At 40.7% G+C, this 24795-nt stretch overlaps 1 protein-coding gene and 1 long non-coding RNA gene across 6 annotated transcripts; one reads left to right on the forward strand and one right to left on the reverse strand.

Moving 5' to 3' along the window:
* The first annotated feature begins 1210 nt into the window (after positions 1 to 1210).
* On the forward strand, positions 1211 to 20312 carry LOC141414884 (uncharacterized). Of its 2 annotated transcripts, none has more exons than XR_012439836.1 (3): positions 1211 to 3441; positions 11256 to 11560; positions 15293 to 20312. It is a non-coding gene; the product is annotated as an uncharacterized lncRNA (long non-coding RNA). The 2 variants fall into 2 exon arrangements; XR_012439837.1 differs by having other exon boundaries at positions 1211 to 1622; positions 3315 to 11560.
* On the reverse strand, positions 4950 to 24452 carry LOC141414881 (putative NBPF family member NBPF5). Of its 4 annotated transcripts, XM_074050380.1 has the most exons (11): positions 24275 to 24452; positions 22714 to 22813; positions 22056 to 22270; positions 19976 to 20027; positions 19110 to 19279; positions 18184 to 18235; positions 17254 to 17423; positions 16212 to 16263; positions 15430 to 15644; positions 14431 to 14497; positions 11556 to 12539 (listed from the first exon to the last, which is right to left on the reverse strand). In XM_074050380.1, the coding sequence occupies exons 1-11, from the start codon at positions 24450 to 24452 to the stop codon at positions 12530 to 12532; spliced, it is 1281 nt and encodes a 426-aa protein (XP_073906481.1). In that variant the 3' UTR covers positions 11556 to 12529. The 4 variants fall into 4 exon arrangements, with proteins under 4 accessions (XP_073906484.1, XP_073906483.1, XP_073906482.1 ...); XM_074050383.1 differs by lacking the exons at positions 15430 to 15644; positions 16212 to 16263; positions 17254 to 17423; ... (4 more) ...; positions 22714 to 22813; positions 24275 to 24452 and adding exons at positions 4950 to 5084; positions 7641 to 7796; positions 7887 to 8090; positions 9642 to 9814; positions 10614 to 10671 and having other exon boundaries at positions 11638 to 11846; positions 12479 to 12539; positions 14431 to 15356; XM_074050382.1 differs by lacking the exons at positions 16212 to 16263; positions 17254 to 17423; positions 18184 to 18235; ... (3 more) ...; positions 22714 to 22813; positions 24275 to 24452 and adding exons at positions 7483 to 7796; positions 7887 to 8090; positions 9642 to 9814; positions 10614 to 10671 and having other exon boundaries at positions 11638 to 11846; positions 12479 to 12539; positions 15430 to 15551.
* Positions 24453 to 24795: the final 343 nt, after the last annotated feature.

Here is a 24795-nt window from a genome sequence, read left to right on the forward strand (position 1 = left end):
GAAAAGGATTCCCAATGTTATATCCTGCTGTGATATTACTGTACTATGAGATCTTCAGTAATTTCACTCAGAGTTAGGTCAGCTTAGAGGAAAACTCATACTTTAAATTCTCTTCCTGTAATAAATTAGAAATGTTTTTTGCTTATGTAAGTGAAACAGGAGACATTATGAACAGAAACTTAAAACCTACTAACTACTATGAAAAGAAGTTGAAGATAACACCTTGTGTAATTTTACCATTCCTTATGAGTTAGTATGAAATATGTAACTTTTCACCTGAGATGGATTTTTTTCGTAGTGAAGAGATGAGTTGGAAAGATTCTAGTTTGAAATGTTCTAACTGAAATTATCATGATTTAGTCCTTTATGGACAGCTATTATAACATCTTAGTGCTAAAATCATATTTGACAGGTTACCTGGTCTGTTCATCAGGGACACAGATTTTTCTTAGCTGTCTGATTTCAGAGCTCATTTTAGTGCTTATATGTTAATAATTAAATTGTTTTTCTTTCATCAAGAAGATAAAGGACTGTGAGAAGTTCACATGTCAATTTTTACTTTGTTATGCTTTTAGTTCTTTAAGATCATTCACCAAAACTTTTCCTGTAATTATTAATTCCAACTTTGCCAGTGATGTTTATTGTGTTCTTAGTTGGTAGCTAATAGTGGACATATTTGGAAATTTTCTACTCTTTACTAACAATACGTATCTAATTGTCAGCTACCTTATAATTATGATTGTTTCTCTTGTGAAGGTTTCTGCATAGATAGAATTTTATTAATAATTTGGTTTTAAATGTCATTTAAAGTATCATATTATAGTTATAGTTATATTTCCTTCATTTAAAAATTTTTCCTGAAAGAATGAACCACTGGCACTTAGCAGCCATACTTGCTTTTTTGCCTTTTTAAAACGCTAAATTGGTAATGAAACTATCTTTGAAGTGAAACCATTTAGGTAAACCACAGAGAAATAATAGAAAGTAGTCTGTCATTATTGTTATATTTTATCTAGAAAGAAGGTTGGGTCCTTCAGCTGAGACCCTGAGAACACCCAAGCCACGCTGCTGTGGGGTCTCTGTGTTGTTGTAGTCCTATGGAGCCTCTTCCATTATATTTGGTTAGTCCCTCTCCCTCCTATATCAAACAGTGTTTGGTAGTTTTCATTATTCTATTTGTGTGTGTGTGTGTGTGTATATATTACAGCTCACAGTACTGACTATTGAGCCTTGATCTGTACCCTTATACTCATGAAGGTCTTCCCACATTTTATTAGTGAGGTTGAGAAATGTATTTTTTGTTTGTTGTTCTTCTCACCTGCCCAATATTAAACTGTGAAATCTGTGACTTGTGGAAACCCTGGGTGAATCACAGCTTAGTTTGCATGTCAAGCTAATTTGTTTCTATACATTTTAATTCTCTCTTTCCCTGAGGAATTTTACAAAAAAGTTTGTGTGTGTGTGTGTGCGGGTGGGTGGGTGTGTGTGAGTACATATGTATAGATATACAATGTGTTTTTTCAAATGCAGAATTTCTGAAAAGCTTTTTTGAGGTGCAAGATTCCAAACCATAACCTGAAACTGAAGAGGAATATATCCTTGAAACAGGGTCAAAAAACATGGTAAACTATCAATTAAAAGCTGTAACCTCAGACAGAGCTGTAAAGCATGAGGAATTGCCCATTAGAGCCATACAAAAGTTCAGGACCGAGAGATGAAAGACACCATGCAGACATAAGCACCCATTCCTGTCTTTCTTTTTCTCTACTTGTAAATAAACTTCCCAAAGCAGCTCTCCCCTGCTGACCTTATCTAAACAACATCAGGTCCCTAGCTCACTACCAGCCCAATTAACCTATACAATCTTAGGTCTCTAAATCACTGGTTAGAGCACCATAACCTGAGCACATTTTTGTAACCTGACGCCGTGCACTGCCTTTTAAATATCCTGTGAATCCTTTGTTCAGGGCTCAGATACAGGTACACTATTGAGCCCGCTGGCCTAAAAAATAAAATCTGAGTTGTCCACTCCTCCGAGTGTCACTTGGCTTCTCATCTGTCAAAATATTCCCCAACAAAACCAGAAAAAGAAAATGTGGTATATTTATGAAATAGAGTTTACTTCAACCACAGTGAATCAGGATTTTATGTCCTTTGCAAGAAAATGGATGGAAGTGGAAATCATGTTAAGTGACATATAACAGTCTCACAAAGACAAATATTGCAGTTTTCTGTCATTTGTATAATCTATGGGGGATGTTCAAGGGGGACTATTATGGATGTTGAAGGGGAAAAAGGGATGGGGAATGAGAAAGGGTAATAGAAGAGGTGAGTATGAAAGTAGAGGATATATATGCATGGAAATGTTATACTGAAACTCCTACACTCTACAATTAAAAGTTGTTTAGGGCTGGGAGCCTGGCTCAAGCATAAACTGCCTGCCTAGCAAGCACAAAGCCCCAAGTTCAGTTCTCACTACTGCCAATTTTTTTTAAAACAATTGTTGTAATACATTGTAATAATACTTACCAAAGCATCACCATTTATGAACATATACTCATGTAACTAAAAACAATGTCTGGGACTTTCTTTAAATAATTTTCACAAAGGTAATTTTGTAGGGATTATATTAAAATCATTCAACCACAAGCTGATAAACTTTGAACCTGGCCAATGAATGCTATACTATGGGATTCCATCTACTTTTGAGTATCACTGAAATGATGCATTTGGAGAAGCACATGATGCGGGAGTACAGGTCCCCCTAAGATAATGGCAGCTGAATCTCTCAACACGTAGTTCAAAGGCCTAGGGAATAATACATATTCAAAAATACCAATGTTAGCTGTTAATTCTGCTCCCAAACAACCAGCGACCAGACAACAGTATAGACCTCAAATGATTCTGTTTAGCAAGGCCTGGGAGCCATGTAACAGAGAAGGAGCAGCATAGACTATGCAAATAGAGGGCAGCAGGAAAGGCCTTTTCATGATAGATCACAGGAAGTCTCATTCCCAGAGAGAGAGTGTGGACACTCAGAACACTTAAGGGACTTTTTCATTAGAACACTAGCAACTGGGGAATTGAAAGGAAGGTGCAGAAGACTCAACCTTGGGAACTGAGAATTGCTGAGGAAAGGGAAGACCCACATTGAGGAATCATGCACTGCAGAGTGTGGTGAAAAGAAGGAATGAAACAGCTGGTGGGAATTTAAGGTCCTAGTAGAACAAAACTGAAAACCAGAATCTAAACATAACATGCCTATCTCAAAAAAGCAAGACAATATATTTACTCAAGCACCTTCTATCCTCTAGGCTACCTGCTTATCAAGGCAGTAGAATAGGAGTGTTAAGCATGCAAAACCCAGAGCCTCCTAACTCCACCCTGAGAACTGTCAAGCACAAATCCCACCCAACTGGTATAAGATTACACTCAGTTTTGGTAAGCATTAACAGATTCAATTTTTATCTAATTCAAATTGCAAGGGGTGAAAGGGGGGTAGGGAATTGTTTTGGTTGAAATAACACTATCAATGGCAAGCACAGTAAGTAGAAATTTAAAAAGCAAATAATATCATTGACTGCCCCAATTGAAGTGGGATGGTTTCATGGAAAACTTATAAACCAAATATTGATGTTAGTCAATTAAATGATGGTAAAGATGTCAAAAACATTCTTAGGGTAATGCTTCCAAAATGCCACACAACACACACACACACACACAAACATGGAGAAAGAACTATCATAAGTCCCATCTACTACCTCTGGTAAACATAACCTAAATTGTATGGGAGAGTTTAGAATACAATCAGGAAAATAAGAACGTTTGTGCTAATTGAAATCCTTACCCCCCAAATTGATCACAGTAATAAAAGATTATACCAGTGAACTTCAATAAAAACATGAGTCCACGGTGATTAACACAAATGTTTTAATCATTCTGATTAACATTAACTTTGAATTAAAATTAAAATTCAGGGAGAAAATGTACTTTTTTAAACAAAATGCCAGCAAAAACAAGTATATGTGAAGAACTGAATTTTAGAATTTAAATACAAACATGGATATACAATTTTGATGTAAAAAAAAAACAGGATGTGGGCAAAGTGGAATGATGAATAATAATTTTTCTAGAAGATCATTGGAGAAAAGGATATTTATACATTCTCAAATTTTCACTCTCCAAATTGCTTAACAATTTCAGGAAAAACAACATACCATTTAAATGGACTCACAGAGTGGACACCTCCATCCCCAAGTGACAGTTCTAGATAGAGACATGAGTGGTGGCCAAACTGGAAGGTCATGGCCTTCAGGTGGGAAGCAACAGGAAGCATACAGCATTAGCTGTACAAGGGTTTGGCTAAAAGTTTAGGTTGAATTTAATACTGAGGTAGTTATCAGACAAATGAAGTATGTGGGTCATGCTGCCAGCCAGCTGACATGTCCCTTTCACACAAGTCAATGTCATCACAGACTCTGACAACAAAAAAGTGAGGAGAGGTTTTGATTCAAAAAGACTAAAAAATTTACCTTTTACTCTTTGTCCACCAAACTATCTCCTGTCGTATTTGTTACATCATTTAGGATGACCATGAGTGAAGGAGACAAATTACTTGCCTTGTTTACTAGTCTATATTTTTCATTTGTCTGATAATTTACTGTGCTTGAGTTTAGGATAAATATCTTTAGCAAAAACACTGCAATGCTAATACTGAGACAGGGTCCAGTTTGATCTGCTGTTTTCTTCCAGCTGTTCCTACACTTGGCTTTCTGCAGGGTGAGGATTGCAAGGTTCCCAGTAGTGTCTGCGAACCTTGACAATGTTCTTGAAAATTGATTAATACTCAATTAGAGGCTAAGGAACAGTGATTTCTGAAGTAAAACTGGCCTTTTGGAGTGAAAATTGTCAACAGCCATTCATGGTTGTGAAATCCAATGATCATGAAGGATCTCATCACTGTTCTATTTGGCCATCCACATGGTTTGCTGTTTTGTATTTCTTTAAGTGGGAAAGGTACTTTCTATGATGAAATCTTGTTCAAATTAGCAATATGTCTTCTTAGTTCCAGCAACACTTAGTATCTGAGAGAGGGAGAAAGAAATAAAATGAGAGTCTTGGTCAAGTCCTGGGGGCAGAGACCACCTAGCACCTATGGGAGGAGGAGCCAATTGCTGGGACTCAGGCTGCATGAAGTGGAAGGTGGCATCCACAATGATGTAGAGAAAACCCTCCTGAACTTTCAGTCCAGCTTGTGATGCAGCATTCAGGGCCCCTTCCTAGTCCCACCCACCAACTAGTGATATCAGCCACTTTGCTCCTGGTCCTCCTTACCCTGAACAAATTGGGGGCTTTTCCCAATTCTCGGTAGTGTGTGTTCTGAGCACCCAGGATGCATATTCAGAAACACATTAAAACCTTCTGTTTTATGACGGAAAAGGAAAGAGTGGGTGTGCGATTGGCAGAGCATATGAAAGAGAGCAAGCAGGCTTCAGACAGCACCCAAGTCCAGTCCCACCTGTTACTAAACAGAAGACTGATGCCTTGGGGCCCAGGTTTAACTGAAGTCACATGACTCCTTGACACCCCTGAAGCTGACTCTCTCCATAAATGCTGAGGAAGAGCAAGAAAGGCAGTAAATGGACAGCACAACAAACACAATGGATGTTGGGTCACCTTGCCTAGACAGGGAGAATAATTTAAGAGAGGTTTGGGGTATATTTCCAAAGTAGATCAGGAAAGACCAGAAAAGGATTCACTCAAAATTGAAAGAGAGAAAGCAGTGAGGACAACCACAGTCCAACTCTTTTGCTCTAATTTCATGAAGGCAATTCCACACCAGGTCATACCATAAAGCATTTGTAGGAATAGTCTCAATATCTAGAAAAATGAATCTCTAAAGTAAAAAGGACTACACTGTGCTTTACTATATGTCCTGCTCTTTGTAATTTTCTTCCCCAAAGTGCTCATTCAGAAAAGGTTCCTTTTAGTATTTCATGGTCGTCAAGAATGGTATAGAAGCCTGGTGCCAGTGTCTCACATTTGTAATCCTAGCTGCTTAGGAGGCAGAGAACAAAAGGATTGTGATTTGAATCCAGTAAGAGTAAATATTCTAGAGACTCTATCTTGAAAATACTAAACACAAAATAGGGATGACACAGTGGCTCAAACTGTAGCATGCCTGTGTAGCAATTATAAGGCCCAGAATGCAAACCCCAGTATCACCAAAATTTTAAAAAGTGGCAAAGAAATATAAATATAGAATCATTTCCTGAGTTTCAGTTGTGATGTACTATTATATTTTCTTCAAGGAAGGGAGACTGAAAAGTTTTGTGGATATTTTACCTCATGAAATTCCCTGACTAAAAGCATCAGTATTCCAAATTTCAAATTGGAATACTGATCTCATTATAATGAGAAGTTAGCATAGACTGGGAAGTTAACATGGCACAATGCAAACTGCCAGATTTACTGTACAAATGAAAAGGAAAATACTAAATTTCATTATGTGTAATTGGAAGTATTTTTGGGTATACTGAGTTTCAGTGCAGTTTGTGCACACATGCTTCAGGTATGGAGGCTGAAGGTAAAATCCATTCATCTCCATGTTTTTCTGTGACATAGAAAGGTTTTGTTGATCGGAAATACAAATTCCATCATCAGTTAATGGTGCTCAGCTCTTTGCATGGAGTAAGCCACACATGTGGCAAAATTCTGTGTTGAAAACATGAGATCATGATGAACCAGTACTCCTCATTTTTTGCCACATGGTAGAATCATGTGGCCTTGGAGGTACCTTGGAGTGGCCTTTTAGAAGCCTTGGAGCTTCTGAAAAACACTGATGCCCAAAACTGACTCCAGACTATTTAAGACTCTCCTGTGTGTGTTCAAGGCATTCATCACCTCAGTGCAGTGTGATCTGCACTAGGGGATACAGACAGTGAATGGGCCACTGATACCATCACTCATATTTCATCTCCACATCTCTTTCATGACTGGCTCCTGTCCTACTGGCTCTATGGATTTTCCTCTTCATTTTGACAGTTGAAGCAAATCACTCTCTTGTCAATTGCAATTGTTATCAAGCTTGTCCTGTATTCTCAGTCAGTCATATTGGGGGTTGATATGCCTGGCCTTGGAATTGCTTTCCATTAAGTAAGTTAAATAAAAGGCTGTCATAGTCTCAGACCTCCAGATTCAATGGAGTTGTATTTTAGCCTCTTAAGTAGACATGTTAAATGGAAAAGGAAACAAGAAGAGAATATAGACTGCCTAAGAAGCTCGTGACCTGCTTTGAAGTACTGCCCTTGGAATCTACTTTTGGATTGACATCCCTTTACAGTAGCATTTAATATCCTCCAAATCAGGGTGCCTTATCATTAATTTAAACATTTTCTTGTGCAAGTCCAATTTAAGACTGAGGGATTGACGTGGTCTTTGTTCCCTTGCACAGGCATAAGAGAAACTGAACTAATTTCAGTTTCATAAAGGGCATGTCCAAGAAGAAAGAGGCAATGGAGCTGGGGATGCTGGAAAGACAGGCAAAAAGTCAACAAAAGGTGGTTTCTGGGAAACTACATGTACTGAGAACCAAAAATGATGTTCTTTATGCAATGGGGATAACAAACAGCTGGTCTTACCTATTGCAGTTAAAGTATTAGAAGAGCAGGGCTGCTTAGGATCAGAGCTCAGAATGCACATAGGAGATGAAGATGCAGGAATGGACACAGCCACAGCCCATGGAAATTCAAGGTAAGAAGATGCAGAAGTTACATCATTTGTTGGACAGAACCAACCTTGAAGACAAAGCACAGCAGGGTAATGAGCTCAGTCCTGCATAGAATCAGTCAAAGAATAAGTTCCTCAAGAGTCACATGTGTGATTACCTCTGCCTGTTGATCCAGGGAATCTGCATTCATTTCTCCACTTGCTGAACAATAGTATTCTTTTGATAATCTCCTGTTTCAAGACATTTGTGGCACCAAGGAAGCCATGTTGAAACTCATGCATGTTGTTAACTAAGCCTTCAGCAGTATTACACTCCAGCATTTCAGGGTTCTTCACTTCAATGGAAGCATCCAAATCTGACTCTGAAAATAAACCCAGAACCATTGTTATTATGCCCTCATTGGGATATAAGACAGTCATTAAGAAAAGAGAGTAGGGTGAGACAATAAGTGCAAGCAGGGAGATGAATCCTATAGCCACTCTGATATTTTAATTTTTGTTGATGCTTCTAACATATTCAGTAATAATACAATTGCCAAAAAGCAATGGTACTTCCAATTTATTGTCAAGCACAGTGTGAGAAGGACTGAAAGGAGCCACTGGCACAAGATCCAAGTCCAGTCCCACTTTTTACTAAATAAGACACAGGGATGCCTTTGGGCTGAACTTTAAATGAAGCCACAAGACCTCTTAAAATCTACAGCAGACCTGTTCCATTAACATTGAGGACAAGCAAGGAAGGCATCAATGGAGGCCACAGCGTGCACTGTGAATGTGAAGATGCTGGGAAAATCAAGTAACCTGATAGACATCAGGATGAAATCAGAGCATGGAGTAATGAAGGATTCACACATTCCCTGTTCCCCAAACCTCTCCTGAGCTGGCTTATTGCTCTGGCATGTGATGGTGACCAAGAGACAGAGTGACTGAGCCCAGGTGCTGAGTAATGGCTGGGCTTGTGGGAATCCAAAGGAAAGGAAAAGAGAAGCCACATGGACAGGAAGACAGTTTAATAATACATGTTATTCACATTGATCAGGGATTACATGTCTCTGGAGGCTCAGGAGCACTTCCCATGGAACTCTCACAGAGGGAGACTTTGGTCCCTTATCCCACATGACCTTCATCTCCTGACATAACTGTCATATAGCATCAAAGGCTCCATGAGTTGATATTGAGAGTGACTCAGATGAAAGATGAGTGTGAACCAGATACAGTGGACATGAAAGGTTGAAACCTCAGTTTTAAAAACATCCAGAGAAAGCCAGGAGTTGTGGCTGAATACTGTTATCCCAGCTACTTAAGAGACAGAGACTGAGAGGGTGGTGGTCTTAGGTGAGATGGAATAAAATGGTAGTGGACTCCTTCTCAACCAATGAGCAGGGCTTGGTGGAGTATGCCTGTCATCCCAGTTAAGAGGACCTGTGCATCAGGTCAAATGATAGATATCCTAGGAGAATTAAGGCCTGAGTTCAAATGTCAATAATGCCCCAAAAAAATGTTTGTTGTGGATTTGTCAAGCTCAGTCATTGTTATCTATCACCTCATTGGGATATGAGGGTCATCGAGTTAACCTAGTAGGCTGGGATGAGTCACGGTTGCCGAAGACAGAATTCCAGCACATCTTCACTGCTCACAGGCTCATGTAGGCTGTACATGGCTCATTATCCCCTCTCTAACTTGCTGAATATGGATCTGTGGCATCCACAGAGGACCTGGCTGACAAGGATCTGGCCTGCCACTAGGAAGTCAGCAAAGCTTTAGAGCCACCTGACCTCTCACCTTCTCTGAACAAAAATGGGCTTCATAGGTGGCCTACAGACAAACTTCAGCCCAGACAGGATAGCAGCACTGTACTGGGGGTTCCCTTCGGAGACCAGCTGAGTTTATTGCATTGTGTCAAGAGTACTCACGGTTTTGATTCAGGGCAGGGCTGACTTTAGGCCCATCCAAGGGGAGGGCAGTGCCTCTGAGACACTCTTGTGAGTCCAGTTGGTCAGGATGAGTACAAGGGTGGAAATACTCTTCACCTGATGAACCTGTGAAGACTTCTTTCACTTTCTCCTCTTGCAGCTGACTGTTGAGTCTAGCGGGATCAGAAGAAACAAAAGATGAAGTCAAGATGGATTACATGCCACAGCAACCCAGCTGGTGCTGATGAGAAGCTTATAGGTGGGGTCCAATAGCATGGAGCTCTCCTTTCCAAAAAGACAAAGGAAACCATTCTCTGACAGGGGCACAGCTTCATTTCCATGGAGCTGATAGAAAGGCAGAAGGACAGAGAGATGGAGTGTGATCCAGATCAGTGCACTGGCCAGCTCACAAGCTGATGGGGGGAAGGAAACTCATTCCACTTGTAAGGTACAGTCACCAGAGGGATCAGGCAAGATGAACCATAATGATAGATGGAATTTCTTCATAAATGACATTGAATTTTGCAAACATCTAATGCAGTGAATAATGTCCATCATTGTGGATACTCAGTGAACTTGTGACATCTAGGCCCTTTTCTATCAAGAGTGGGACATGAAAGGATTTTTTTTTTCTGGCCAATTTATGTTTCATGAAATACCTGTCCATAACCTGGGACCAAGAGTGCAGAAAAGAGATCTGCATCTCATTCTGATTTTTGCCTTACAAAGGGAAAAGTGATTTATTTCTTAAAAGGCAACAAGTCCAGAGACTGCTTTGTTCACCTTGGTCACTCACACTGTAAGTAGTCATCCTTGCTAAATGGCTTATATCATCATTGGCTGAAGGAGTGACAACACTACATGCAGCAGTGTTTCTTTACACTCAATGAGGAAATCTGTAGCTAGTTTCCCTAATATTCATACTCCCCCATACTTAACCTTGCTTTCTAGTCCTCAATCTTTCATCATTACCTGGAATTCAGTGAGTCTTCATCATCATCATCATCATCATCATCATCATTATGGTTTTCTGCAAACAAATTCAGGAATGTCAGAGAGTCATTAAGTAATTTCCATCTGACCCGTTTCAACAGAGTGCTCTATCTGGGCATGCAGATATAAATCATGTATGTATGAGTTCAGGATGCACTGGGAGAACTATACTCAATGATCTCCTATGTTGACTTTGGTAGAGGGGCAAGGGATTAGTACAACCAAAGCACCTTATAGACAAGTAGAAAAAAGTCATAACAAAGCACACTCTTTTGAAAAATTAATATACGCTAATAAAAATACACATAACATCAAAAGAAAATTAAGAAATGATCTATGACAATATGCAGACCCTTTGTGCAGGATACCTTGATTTAGTGGATAATTATTATGGCATCTGGTGTTTCATTTGGCAAAGTTAAACCGTATTTTGCTCTCCTGATCAGTGGATACTTGTCTGATTTCTTCTGGATTTGTCTAGCTATATCCTTCCTTTTAAAATGCTTATTGCCAGGCTTTAGGGACACTGAGGGGTTTTATTCCCACTTAAGTGCATTCATGGACACTCCCTCATTCAATCTTTACAGCTACGATACAAACATGACTTGTTTCATTTTACAGATGAGAAAGCTGAAATCTAAAAAGATAAATTAGCCACTTGCTACAGTCATGAAGTGAGAGCTCAGGAAAATATGGGAAACTTTCATTCTTAGTCCAGGCTCTCAGCACTCTAAGAATCTGCCTCCTGTCCTTGAGCACTGGATGGATACATCTCCTGCCCCAAAGACCACTTGCCATCCTTCATAGACAAGAAAGAAAACTGGAATATTTTGACCTCCAACCTAGTGCATTTCTCCTCTCTGTTCCCACCGAGTTTGTGTGTACCCTGCTGTGACCTCACTTGGGATTGGAAACCAGAACAGCTGGTAAGAATTACTATGGGTGGTATGGAATGTCCCATAAGCTGGGGACCTTGGTATAATCAGGGCTGTGGTCATCTTACCTGCACTCATCTTGTAGACAAAAGGCTCTTCTACACTGCATGCCTCAGCAGGCTGGTCTCCATGGTCCTCGTGGTTGTCAGGGTTTTCCTGAGTGTGGAGGTCCTCGAGCTGGTGACTGAGGGAGAAGGAGGCCTCTCTTTTTTCCTGTAACTGCTGGAGCAATTGAGTCACCTCTCCCACCTGAACTTGAACCAGGACATCATCTTTCCTAAGATAGGATAGAGAAATTGTTAGTTTAGAAATTGCATAATTGTATGTATTGAGATTTTCAGAGATTTCTGTGAGAATAATCCCAAAATACCATCCGAGTATAATTCTAGGGCATCGCTTGGTGAATTGTGGCTTTTTCTTTTATTATATTCTGAATTCAGTGGTTCAGTGGGAACATGCTCTTGAGGTATTTATAGATTCCCAGAAGTCTTGTGACTTCTAGGAATCTTTCTCTTAATGTTAGGGCAGGATAAATTTTTTTGTCTGGGGTCTTTTTCTTTTGTTTTGCTGTGAAATGCCTGCCAACAAGTGAATGTGAACTATGCAGAAAATAGATGCATCTCTGGATCTTAAGCAGAAAGGAGAGAACAGGTCATCTCTGAGAGCAGGGTATTCCTCACCCTGGTTCATTCAGTCTATGAATGAGAGTGACTCTGTGAATGGGAGAGACTGCAAACTGCCACTCAGAAAAGACAATGCTATTGGCTGAGTAAATGAAGCCAGAGTATGAGCAGCTTTTCTTGTCCTCTGCATCATGAATGTGGCTACCTTTGGCTTCTTTGTGTGATCTTTTGGGGCCACTGTCCATAGTTTTTATGAATGTTACCTTCCCCTATCACTGGTTGTTACCTTGGATCCAGTTCTGGTAGTACTTGTTCTTCATTATCATCATCTTCATCCTCAATATTTTCTGCAATCAAGTTCAAACAAGCTCACTTAGACATTAGGGAGTTCTACTCAGCCATTAGACGTGCAGTGAATTATATTGGCACAGAGACATAAGTTATCTGTGTGTGAATTCAGAAAGGCCTCCTGTTTGTCCTTAAAGAAAGGCCTGCCATGACATTCTAACACATGAAGCAAATGGCCCAATCTGAGGGATCTCCATAATGGCATGCCCTACACTGAATTGGACAAAGAAAATAAATCTTTTGTTATCCAGATCCATACATACTGGAGAATCCAGGTACCCTCAGGCCTTTCCAGGTGTACCTCCCACTGTCACAAAGCTAGTCCCCAGGTTCAGTGGCTCTACCATGGCTCTCACATCAAACCAACTACCTTCTCTAGGAAGAGGCAAAATAGCTCCATCCCAAGTCTCTCCATACATATAGTGATTTCACTGGGTCCTTCAAGCCTGCTTCTGTCATTTAATCAGACATGGTACCTGTAAAATATTCCAGTACTCCACTGCCAGATTCTACTACATCAGGTCCCTACACCAACCTCTGTAAGTGACTTTGTCCTACTCTAAATATGCCCATGAATGATACTTATTTAAATGCTACAACTACTATCAGCATATATTTTAATATTTGACATGAGGAGACAAATCCAAGAAGGATAAATCACCTTTTGCCCTCAATATTTCAGGGTGAGGATACCTGGGAAGCTTCTATTCCTAGCCCAGGGTATTTTCAATCCAAGCAGCTTCTGCCTGTCATTCCCTCCTTTCTCTGAGGTTGCTGATGGATACTGCCTGCTGTCCAAATGCCACAGTCCATCAGGGAGCCCAGGTGGAGTTGAAATACCCTATCTCCTCAAACTGAGACACTCCTGCTCTGTAAATGTTCCAAATGAAATGTAGATAGCAGGAGAGCCAGAAAAAGACTGCTTGTCTAATGGAGTCTTGTGTGACCTGCACTGCAGAGCAGCTCAGTGGACACTGGGCCTGTGGTCTCCTCACCTGGGCAGAGCCTGTGGGCTAGGTGCTCTGCCAGCCTGCAACCCTCAGCCAGCTGCTCTCAGTGGCCCTGACCATGATGGCTGGCAATGTCGTCCTGGGTGAAAAGGTTGTTGACATGCTGACTGAGAAACAAGGAAGCCTCTCTACCTTCCTGTAACTTCTGCCTTAACAGGGCCAACTCTCATGCTTGAACTTGAATTAGAAAATTGAATTCCCTAAGGTAGATACAGAAGGGAAAATTAACAGAACTAAGTGAATAACAGATTGTTAGGGCTTTGGCAGAGATTTCTATGAGAATATCCTCTTAAAGTTACAATTCTGGTACATTTTGGGCAACTAGATATAAGTTTTGAAGGTTAAATACACTATCCAGGGCAACTACTGGAGCTTTACAAACCCCTGAAGGGCCTGTACTTTGAAGGTTTTTTTAATATGTTTTTTTCTACATATATATAAATGTTTTTATGTATGTATGTATGTTTATATGTATGCACTGTATATGTGTTTATATATATGGATGTGTGTATATATATATATACACATATATATATGTAGATGCATATATACATAGATAGATGCATATAAATCTTACACACACACACACACACCTAATTCATTTCCTTGCTGTGAACTGCCTGCCAGTAACCTAGATGCAGTATGTGGAACCAGGCATGATTTTCACCCTGCCTTATTACTGTATACAAGAGAAAGGGATCTGAGAGGACAAGAAATTTCCTGAGACTGAGTCAAACAACTCTACAAGTAACAGAAGGAGAATACACATGGTTGCCTGAGTGAATGAAATTGGTTGAAATGAGCAGTGTATGTTTAACCTGGCATCATGAATCTGGCTACATTGTTCTTTTTCCTTTCAAGGACTCTCACCATATTTTACCTGTTCTGATCATTAATTTTTGACAGTGTCTCTTTTTCTTTTTCCTCTTCCTCATTTTCATAATTTTCTGCAAATTCAGAGATGACAAGTCAGACAAGAAGTAGTTTTCTGTCTTCCTGGTCCACACAGCCATGGTGACATGAAAATTTATGTATGATTTTAAGACACACTGAGAGAATTGGCCTGGATGGTCCCATATTTTGTCTTTAAAGAAATTGTCTAGCTTAGTTTTATGATCCATAGGAAAAACCACCTGTGACTTTATGAATCTTCATCATGGTATGTTCTGTCTAAAAAATGGAGTAAAATTTAAAATGCCTTTTGCTCCCTTGGCCACCAGATCCTTGTGCAGCTCCTACTGGACTTCTCTATCTGTATCCGATCTCCTGCCACAAAGCTGGTATCTGGCACAGACTCCATGTATTATCACAGGTCTTATACACAGTCAACTTCTATCTCTGAAAGGGCACAGGCAAATCTGCTCGAAGCCCCTCATCCATTTCAGTGCTAGAGAGGACTTCCAGTCAGCCTCTTCTGCGTTATCCTGGAATGTTCTCTGTGTAGATAGTAGTTCACTGTTGACCAATATTCCTACCACCAAGTTATCTGCCCAACCCACTCACAGTGGCTTTATCCTTTTCAACTGCATTAATAAACATTCCCATGTTTATTGCAACAGCTGCCTTACAAAACATCTGTCATCACCTTATACAGGAAGAAACAAAACTGGAGGAAGGATAAATCAAACACATGCCTCTGAGAAAATCACTCATTATCCAGAGCTTCCTTCTCTATAGAACACTGCTTCCCATCCTTTAACATGTCCTCTACCACAGTGTTTCTCCTTTGCCTTCCCACCCAGGTGGTTCTGACCTTCTGACAAGCCCAAGAATGATGTGAAAGGCTAAGTTTCATAAAAAGGTCACTAGTGGAGATGTGCAGTGTCCTGTGAGCTGGAGACCTGGTAACAGCTTGGATCAGGACCTGTGGCCACCTCACCTGTGCTGAGCTTGCAAACAAGGTGCTCCACAAGCCTGCGCCCCTCATCCAGCTGCTCTCGATAACCCTGTCCCTCATAGAAGTCAGGATCTTTCTGGGTGAGGAGGTCCTTGAGATGTTGGCTGAGAGAGAAGGAAGCAACTCTCCCTTCCCATAATTGCTGGCGTAATTGGGTCAGCTCTCGTCCCTGATCATGAAGGAGCATGCAGTATTTCCTAAGGTAGGTACAAGAAAGTGTCAATGTGGAAATGGGGGTAATGATAAGTGATAAGGTCTTTGAGATAGTGTTCTCAGAATCCATTCAAGTGTAGCCTTACTGAAATTGTTGTATCAAATGTTTAGGGATCAGTGCAAAATTTTTGAATATTCATGGCAAAAATAAGTGAATTCCTGAGTCATTATACATCTAGATCTAATGTCTTTGTAAATTTTTTACTTATCAAGTAACTTTCTCTGCAATGAAAAACCTGTCAGAGAGCTAAGGCACAAACTGCAGAGAGCAGGTGTGTATCGCTCTCTTGTTTTTATCATTCAGAGGGGAACTGGTCATATATCAGTGACTATTGAAAGCCAGGAGCACTTGTAGCTCACCTGAACTCTATTTTTATTTAAGAAATTAATTAGAAATGGTTTTCAGTCCAAGACTATAAAAGGAGGGAAGCAAAACAATTTAAGGATCTGCTTTGTGGTTGTCTAATTGCAGAGCTGTTTTCCAGTAGTATCTGCAGGTGATATGGATAAATCACCTTAGGTACCATTAACAGTCCTTGGTCATCACTCACCTGGGAGCCTTTTCCTCTTGTCCTTCTCTGCCTTTGCAACCCATTTTTTTTCCTGAAAATATAATCAGATGGAATGAGTCAACTACTGCTTTAAACACTGCAAACATAGGGACTTAAATATTCTGTGTTGAGCCAGGGTGCTCTGAAAGGACCACTTGGATGTGGGGATGTGTTTTATGAGTAGTTACCCCTGTCTTCTTGAACTGATGCATAGATAGTCCTGTTCTCATAAATCATCAACTCATGTCCACTGATTAAACTCTAGAAAACAGTTATGCATACATTTTCTCCACAGATCCTGGGGAATTTGCCTAGCTACCTTGCGGAGCTGTTCTCCAACTTTTCACATCACACACCCTCCTTTTTGGTTGGTTTACATGGCAATAGACACTGAGATTAGATTTCAGTGAAATATACAAACTGCTGCAAGATAAAAATTAATACTTGTCACTCTTCAGGGCAAAGGATCCTTGCTAGGTTTGGGGTACCAGGATGCAGCCGTGCCTTCAGGGTAAATTCCGTACACAAGGAAGGAAGATAGTGCAAGGATGTTCAGGTATTCAGAGGAACGCTGAAGGATGACAAGTAGGGAGGAGATAGACTGTTGCCTACAGCTCAGCAATTTAAGTAACATCTCCGAAAGCATAATAAGACTACCATCCTTGAACAAATGCAGATGCTGAACAAACACTGTTCAGAAATGATATTTCACAAGAAAATTGAAGAAGAGTTGAGATAACCTGTTATGAAACAGACTGTGGGATTCACTCAGTCTCCCCACCCTGGTCTGCACTGTTTCCACACACTGCATTTGCCAGTGTGTACCAAAGTGAGAAGTGTAGCCTGAAACCAGGAAGAGTACAAGCTGTCTGACCCACCTTGTGTCTGTGCTTAAAACCCAGTCATAGAGTTTGACTGAAAACCAGGTCTACCTGCAGTAGAGAGAGCTGAATACCACTCACTGAGGCAGCTGAGCTAAAGAATAGGCAGTCTACACAGGAGACTCTTTGGAGCCTATTATGTTTTCAATGGGTCTACTCACCAGCTGTGGCCAGATTAGAGCACACAAACTGCTTCTCAGGTGGGGACAGTGCAGTGTTCAGAGACTGTTGGAAGTCACACAAGTCATGGAAACTGGAAGCAGTCAAATACATCTCATCCAATGAATAGTTCTGCACTGCAGTAATGTCCGCAATGTCCTGCAGCTCCCTCCTGAGTCCAAGTATGTGAGGAGAAGAGAATGTTAAGCAGTGAGTATTTATACTTGACAACTTCTCTGTTGGTCTTGAAGGGAGGCTAAATGAGGGGCCACAGAAGGCAGAGTGGTTTTCCCTATGGAGAAGATGACCAAACAATTCCTCTCTTACGAGGGCAGAGAGTGAATGTTGATGGAGCTGGAGAACAGTGTATTTGTGTGAGGTGGGTTGAAGAATTGCCAGTTTCTAGTTCATTGGTTACATATCTTGCTTATGAGCAGAGATTCAACCTCCCTGTATGGTGTAGGCATGGCATGCACACCATGAAAACCACAGACATTGCATTTTGCTCCACTTTATTTGGAGGGTTCCAGTGAAGAAACCTTACTGATATAGGCTTTCCAGACTTCGTTCTTTCACTATTGCATTTAGGTTGTTTTTGTTTTCTGGTTGCCTTTTTGTGGTATGGAATCCCAGAAAATCAAGGGCTCTGAAAGAGCATGTGCCTCTCCTCCCAATTCCAGAACAAAATTAGTGCAGAAGTTCCCCTTTATTACAGGAAAACCTGAGCGTTTAGTTCAACTGGGTTCCCCTGACTAGGTTAGTAAATTGAAAAAAATAATAGAAGATGGAAACTAATAGAAGATCCACCAAGAAACAGACCCCATTATCTGGCAGAAAGGATGAAGCAAGATATATTCAGTCCTTTCTGGTTTTCCTTGGACCTGAGATACCCAGGTGACACCACTGCATAACAGCCCATGATTTCACATCACCTGAAGATCACAGCCTCTTCCTCTTCTTCTTGCATCCTATCATCTTGAGTACCTGCAAAATATATTCAGAGAGAAATAATCACAATGGAGACTTCTATTATGACTCATCACACCATGCCAAATTAGGCACATGGATATAAGTAGTCTTTGTGTGAGAACAGGATAACTTGAAAGAGATACCTGGAAGTCTCCAGGTTTTATCCTGTAAGAAATGGAAAAGTTTCTTTTCCTCAATCACAGGGCAAGTTGTCCCTGACTTGCTCAATTAATATGACAGTGGCCTCTCTCTTAAATTTGGTGATTAATTAAAACTATGCTTTTTGAGCAGAAACCCTTCAATAGTGACTTGCTAGAAATGTTTCTGCAAGATTCACCCCTTACTGTCTCAGACACTGTGATTGTTCTTCATTGGGTTGAGATTATATATTGAGACTAAACTGATGGATATTATGTATTGACTCTTAGAGAGAAAAGACTTCTGATGCTACAAAGAATAAGATACTTTATATTCAAAAGAATGGAGAGAGCCCTGGCACATGCCATGCCTTCCAGAATAATTACAAACACATCCAAGTGGTGTTCGTATACTGGTAGGTATATGGCACTTTATCATTGACAAGACAACATAGAGGAGAGAGAGACTGAGGCTTGGAGTTGACCATGACAACAGTATCTCCAATGATGTAGTCAAGAGTGCCAACCTGTTTGGATGGTCATTAATATTGTTCAGTATCAACAGTTAGCAAGAACATTGTGTGAGAGATTAACTGTCCAGCTTACAGAATAAGCTCAGGCATCAGTGGTGGTTGTGTCTATTTTCAACCTTCCCTCTCTTACTTGTTTGTGTTCACCATTCTGAAATTTCCATTCACCCTCCACAAATATGGTTGTTATGAGTGCAGTTCTCTTTATAAAGGAGTACTGACCAGCTGCATCCAGAGAAGATTCTTCATGGTCATCCAACAGAACACCAGTGATGCTGGGAGGATGGTGAGTGTAGGATAGGTCATGGTAACTGGAGGGTGTCTTAAGACCTTCATCCAATGAGTTCCCAAGAGTTTCCTTAACTCTCTCCTCCTGTCCCTCTCTGCTCAGCCTGGTGGGATAGAATGTGGTTAAAACAAGAGGATGAGATACAGGTTTCCCAGGTACTCTTGATAGAGGCATAAGAGAGTGGTAACATAAGGTAGGGACACTCCCTTCAAAGAGAAAGAAAACAATCCCCTGGGGTGCAGCTGCTTTGAAGGTAGGAGACAGGAGAAGGACCTCAGTGTGCTGACAGGACAATGAGCTAATGAATGATTTTCAATTCACCCCCCTTCTGCTGCTCCTGTATGCTTTATGATGTCAGCACATATAGAAAGCTGTAAGAGTGGCTTAACCTTTCCTACAAGTCATGCTGACTTTTACGTCAAGCAGAACAGTCAATTCTTCTGCAGAATTCAAGAGGCTTGGGCATTTTAGGACTGTTTATGTATAGAGATATGATACAATTTTCTTTTTGGTCTACTTAGGTTCTTTGCTATTAAATCTCTGCCAAGAAGGTAAGACCAACTATACAGAAACCAGATATGCATCTCATCCTCAATTTATCCATACAAGAGAGAAGAGATAGATCCTGTGAGTTCAAGACTTCACAGGCTTATTAGTTCCACCTATTATACAGATGAATACCACCAAGACAATGGACACTTTGTGAAATCTGAGACTGCTCTTGACTTGGAACTGTTCATTTGCAGACTCTTCTTGTATTTTATCCATCATACACCAAACTCTGAATATTTATTATTACCTGGGGAACAGCCATTTGCAATCATTATCATTTCCATCATCTTCATTATTTCCTGCAATCAAAGTCAGAAATGTCTAGTTAAACATTCTGTAGTCCCACATTACCCATGATAAAAATGTAGTGGCCTCTCTGGGCAGGGAGACATAAATATCCATGGAGGATTTCAAGATACAAAAAGAAAATTGTAGTGTACATTTCATATTGTATTCTCATGATTGGCATGCCTTAGCTTTATTACTCATCAACTAACATTTCTCAGATTGATGTACCACCCACATTGCAAACAGTGCTGAAAATGGAAACACTATTAAAAGTATCTGTGTCACCCAGTTCATCACATTATGCCTTTGAAGTCTATACCTGCAACATGCATGGAAAAAGGAGTAGAGAACACAAATAGGAAATAATAAGGATAAGGAAAAATAGACCAAATGCCTCAGTGATTATCTATACAAAGTGGTATTCCCTGTACATGGAGAAGAGTCAAAATGCTATCAAGATGTCAGTTCTTCTTAACTCAACCTATCGATGCAGTCCACTTCCAATTAAAACACTGACAGGTTATTCTGAAGATGGCAAACACAAAACCTCAAGTGTATAGGGAAAGTCAAAAGACCCACAAAAGACAATGCTGAAAGAGAGCAAAGCCAATAGACTGACGCTCCCCAAATTCAAGAGTTGTCACATAGCTTCAGTACCCTAGAAACAGTAGTATTCCTGAGAGAATCCATTAGTCATACAAGTCAGAAAAAGACCCTCAAAAAGACACTTACAAAAGAAAAAAACCATTCAATGGCAAAAGGAGTCTTTTTAACAAGTGATGCTGGAACAAATGGACAGTCACAGGTCACAGAAATGATTTAAATATAGTCCTTATAACTTTCACAAAAATTAAATGAGAATTGATCACAGACCTCAAGTGTAAACCATAAACTGTCTATTGCCCCAGTGCTGGCAATGAAACCTAGGGCCTTGCACGTGCTTGGCAAACCCTCTATTATTGAGTTACATCCCAAGCCTACAATCTTTTTATACAACTCCTAAAGATGATGAAAAAAATCTAGGTGACTGTGGGTTTGTGTTTAGATGCACTGCCAAAAGCACAATTCACAGAAGAAAGAATGGATAAGTCAGAATTTGTTACAATTGACTTCTGTCCTGTGAAAAACATGGTTAAGATAACTAAAAGAGAAAGGACACTCTGGGAAAAAAATCTTTGTAAATATAGCTGGTGATATATAAAGAGATGATTTTTGCCTGACACCAGTGGCTTGAAACAGTAATCCTAGCTACTTGGGAGGCAGAGATCAGGTAGATTGCAGTTCTAGGTCTGCTGAGACATACAGTTTATGAGACCCTGTCTCAAAAGAACCCATTACAAAAAAGGTCTGGTGGAGTGGCTTAAGGTATAGGCCCTGAGTTCAAACCCCTGTTCACAAAAAAAAAAAAAAAAAAGATACAATTCTTTGGAGTTCTGGCAAAGGAGGTAGGAATGAACAGGTGGAGTAAAGTGGACTTTTGAGACAATAGAACTCTTCTATATATATAACTCTATGTCTTCCAAAACTACCTAAGAAGCCCCAAAGAATGAAGGTCTTTACTTTTATAAATGCATTCAGGAAAATTCCATTCTTACCTATGATGACTACAGGTACTATGTGATCTATTTTCTATAGATCAGAAGACTGAATTTCAGGAAAGATAAAATGATCAAATGTCCAGAGTTAAAAAGAAAACAAATAGGCTGAGCCTGGAAAGCTTTCGTTCTTAGTCTAGAACAACTTTAACTCTAACAAGCTGTCTCCCATCATGTCCCCTTCTGCTTTAACACTGGAGAGATGCTCCCCTCCTCATCAAAGGCCATGACCCATTAGGGAGAGGACGATAGAGGAGGCAGACACTATGACCTCCACACTGTGCATTTATCTTTTGTGTTCCCATGCAGACAGTCCTACTCTTGCTATGACCTAAAAATTGACCTGGAAACCAAAACAGATGGCAAAAGTCACTTGTAAGTGGAGTGTCTGTGAGCTGGGGACCTTGCTCAGCTGTGCAAAATCAGGACCTGTGGTCACCTCACCTGGGCTGAGCTTGAGGACAAGGCACTCAGCCAGCCAGCACCCCTCAGCCAATTGCTCTTGGAGGCCCAGGGCCTGGCTATCACCACTGTCATCCTGGGTGAGGAGGTCCTTGAGACGTTGACTGAGGAGAAATGACACATCTCTCCCCTCTTGTAATTTCTGCTCTAACTGGGACAGCTTCTGGGCCTGGTCTTCGATGAGGATGCTGGATTCCCTGAGGTAGAGTAGAGAGAAAATGGAACTTTGCAGAGTTAGACCATAGATTATATGGGCTTTGACAGAGATGTCTGTGAGAGTATCCCTAATGAGCACTTAGGAGAATTCCAGCATGTGTTTTGTGACCTGTCTGAGGCAAAAGAAAAAGGCAGGTTGAACAAAAGCCTCCCCTGTGTTAGAAAATGTTCCTACTGTAAGATTTCTTCATAGTGCCTAGGTCTACCCTGTGACCAAACCCGCTGTGTTCCTAAATTGCTATCATAAACATGCCCCTTCACCTCCTCATTTGGCCATGGACAATTTTGGGGGGAATGAACCTTTTTTGGGGGGCTGTGAATTTCTACCTTCTCCTGGCCCAGGCTAACTCTTAGTTCCCCCAGCTGAGATGTATCAGAGAGCCACACACCTACCAACCTCCTGCCCTGCACAGAGCCCCCTTACCTCAGCTTCTCAGTGAGCATCAGCGTCTCTGTCAGCTCCCCCTCCTCGGGCTGCAGCTTCTCCCCCAGCACTGACTCAATGACTTTGTAGTTTCCACACTCTGAGAAAAGACAGATGCACCCACCCCAGTGGACAGCTGGACACACTGCAGTGGGCACGGCTTTTAGGGGAGGAGGAATTAGTCTCCCTAAGAATAACATTGCCCTGGGTCAGGCTCTGTCTAGAGATTTCCACATTTTAACTTCCCAGTATCTTGACTAGATGACATTTAGTTGTCCCATTGGAGAAATCAGGCTTAAATGTAAGCAATTTGACAAACGACTCAAGTGGTGAATGGCAGTCAGAATTCACATCACTGAGGTCTGACTCTGATCTGGGACCACTGTTATTAAGAAGCCTTGCATATCAGAGTCAAAACACAGAGCTGGGTCTGAAGCAGTGATTTCCTTTGTGCCCAGACACGAGGGCTACCAATTTCCTTGTGTTGGAATTCCAATCATGGACAAGTTTCTCAGATTTATGTGGAGAACTGAAAGAAATATCACAAACCCTAACAAACTCTGTGTTATGTTAAAAGTAGCAGAAAAAGAAGCTACCAGGGATTATTCTGTGCAAGGCTCTTGTTATAAGAGTTTTACTAGGATTAACTCATGTGTGGATTGCAACCTTAAGAAGTAGGTAGCAAGGGCTGACAGAGTGATTCAAGTAGTAAAGTACATGCCAAGCAACCATGAAGTCCTGAGTTCAAACCCAAATACTGCAAGAGAGAGAAAGAGAGAGAGATGAAGGGGACAGATAGACAGAGAGAAACCAAGAAAGAGAGAGAGACCATCCCAAGACTCACTGTTACCTCAACAGTGTCTTGGTGATATCTTCCTATTTCACCTTCAAAACTGTTTCCTACAATTAAATTCTGCCTCAAAGAAAAGATAATAATGTGCTCTCTGAAAACTTACCTATAACTTAAAAGACTTCTAGTTTTTTACTTTTTAAAATCCTTTTTAATTTAAAAAAATTCTGCAAGAAGTTTTGAAAAAGTCTCACTGGGGTCACCTCCGATGCCAAAGTTTCAGTTAGCAGCAGACTCCCCTGTACCTCCTTTGAAGCAGGTACTGTGTTCTATCTCCATGTCTCTAACATGATCAGTACAGGGCTTGGCCAATTAGAATTGAATGGAAGCTTAAACTCAGGGGAAGCTCATTAGTGCCAGGCCTCTGTGTTGGTCTCAACACTGATGCTATGCTGCAGGATCTGACACAGTACAGAGAGGATCCCAAGATAAATGTGTTTACCAGTTCTTTTGAAAAGCAGGCAATGCTCTCCCTTAATCAGAAATCAGTAAATAGGATTTTAACCCTAGTCCCACCCTATACATTTGTCGCCATTTTTCTATCCTCAGCAAATTCAGGGAGAAATATCAACTAAAATTCTAGGAATATGGGAAGGATGAAATTTATTTCATAAAGTGAAGAGAAAGATCAAGTTTGGAGACATTTCATTTCACATAGAGAAAACAGGTGCTCATTTATCACTTGAGTGACTATGAACCTACAAAACTTACTGTATTTCCACAGCTGGTTGGCCAGGGAATACACAGTAGCTTCAGATATAAGAAACTTCTCTTTGAGGTCTCGGAACTGCTGTTTTTTCTCTTCCAGCTGAAGACACAATTTCTTGTTGATTTCTAGGATGTTCAGTACTGCCCTTGGGGCAGACCAAGGGCTGGAAGATCCTGCCATGATGGTGTTTGTGGCAGAAGAATCCAAGCCAGGGACTGTGGAGAAGAAATGAAAACCCATGAACTCAAACTGGTGTCATCAGGTCTGAAGGATGACAGTAACTGTAAATATTAACTTACTGTTGACAGAAAGTTGGTCAACACCCCACTTGAGAGTCCTTAACCCTGTAAAGAAGGGTCAGGATGTCAGAATTCAGATCCAAAGGCACTACCTGTAGCTCAAACTCCACAAGGAGTGAGAGAGGTAGGGCACAGACTGCCAGGTAATGTCCTGGAGCAGCACTAACAGAATTAGAATGTGGAGGGTGTCATGGAATGTCTCCTGCCTCCCAACTGTCAGCCTA

Source organism: Castor canadensis, chromosome 12, assembly GCF_047511655.1.
Source record: "Castor canadensis chromosome 12, mCasCan1.hap1v2, whole genome shotgun sequence".
In the NCBI taxonomy this organism is placed as follows: Eukaryota; Metazoa; Chordata; class Mammalia; order Rodentia; family Castoridae; genus Castor; species Castor canadensis.

Excerpts from the sequence above, each read along its gene's own strand:
- LOC141414881 (XM_074050380.1), bottom strand. The coding sequence starts at position 24,452 with ATGGCAGGATCTTCCAGCCCTTGGTCTGCCCCAAGGGCAGTACTGAAC. Across the intron at positions 22,271-22,713 it reads ATGCTCACTGAGAAGCTGAG|GGAATCCAGCATCCTCATCG; the intron begins GTAAGGGGGCTC and ends ACTCTACCTCAG. Across the intron at positions 17,424-18,183 it reads GAAGAGGCTGTGATCTTCAG|GAGGGAGCTGCAGGACATTG; the intron begins GTGATGTGAAAT and ends ACTTGGACTCAG.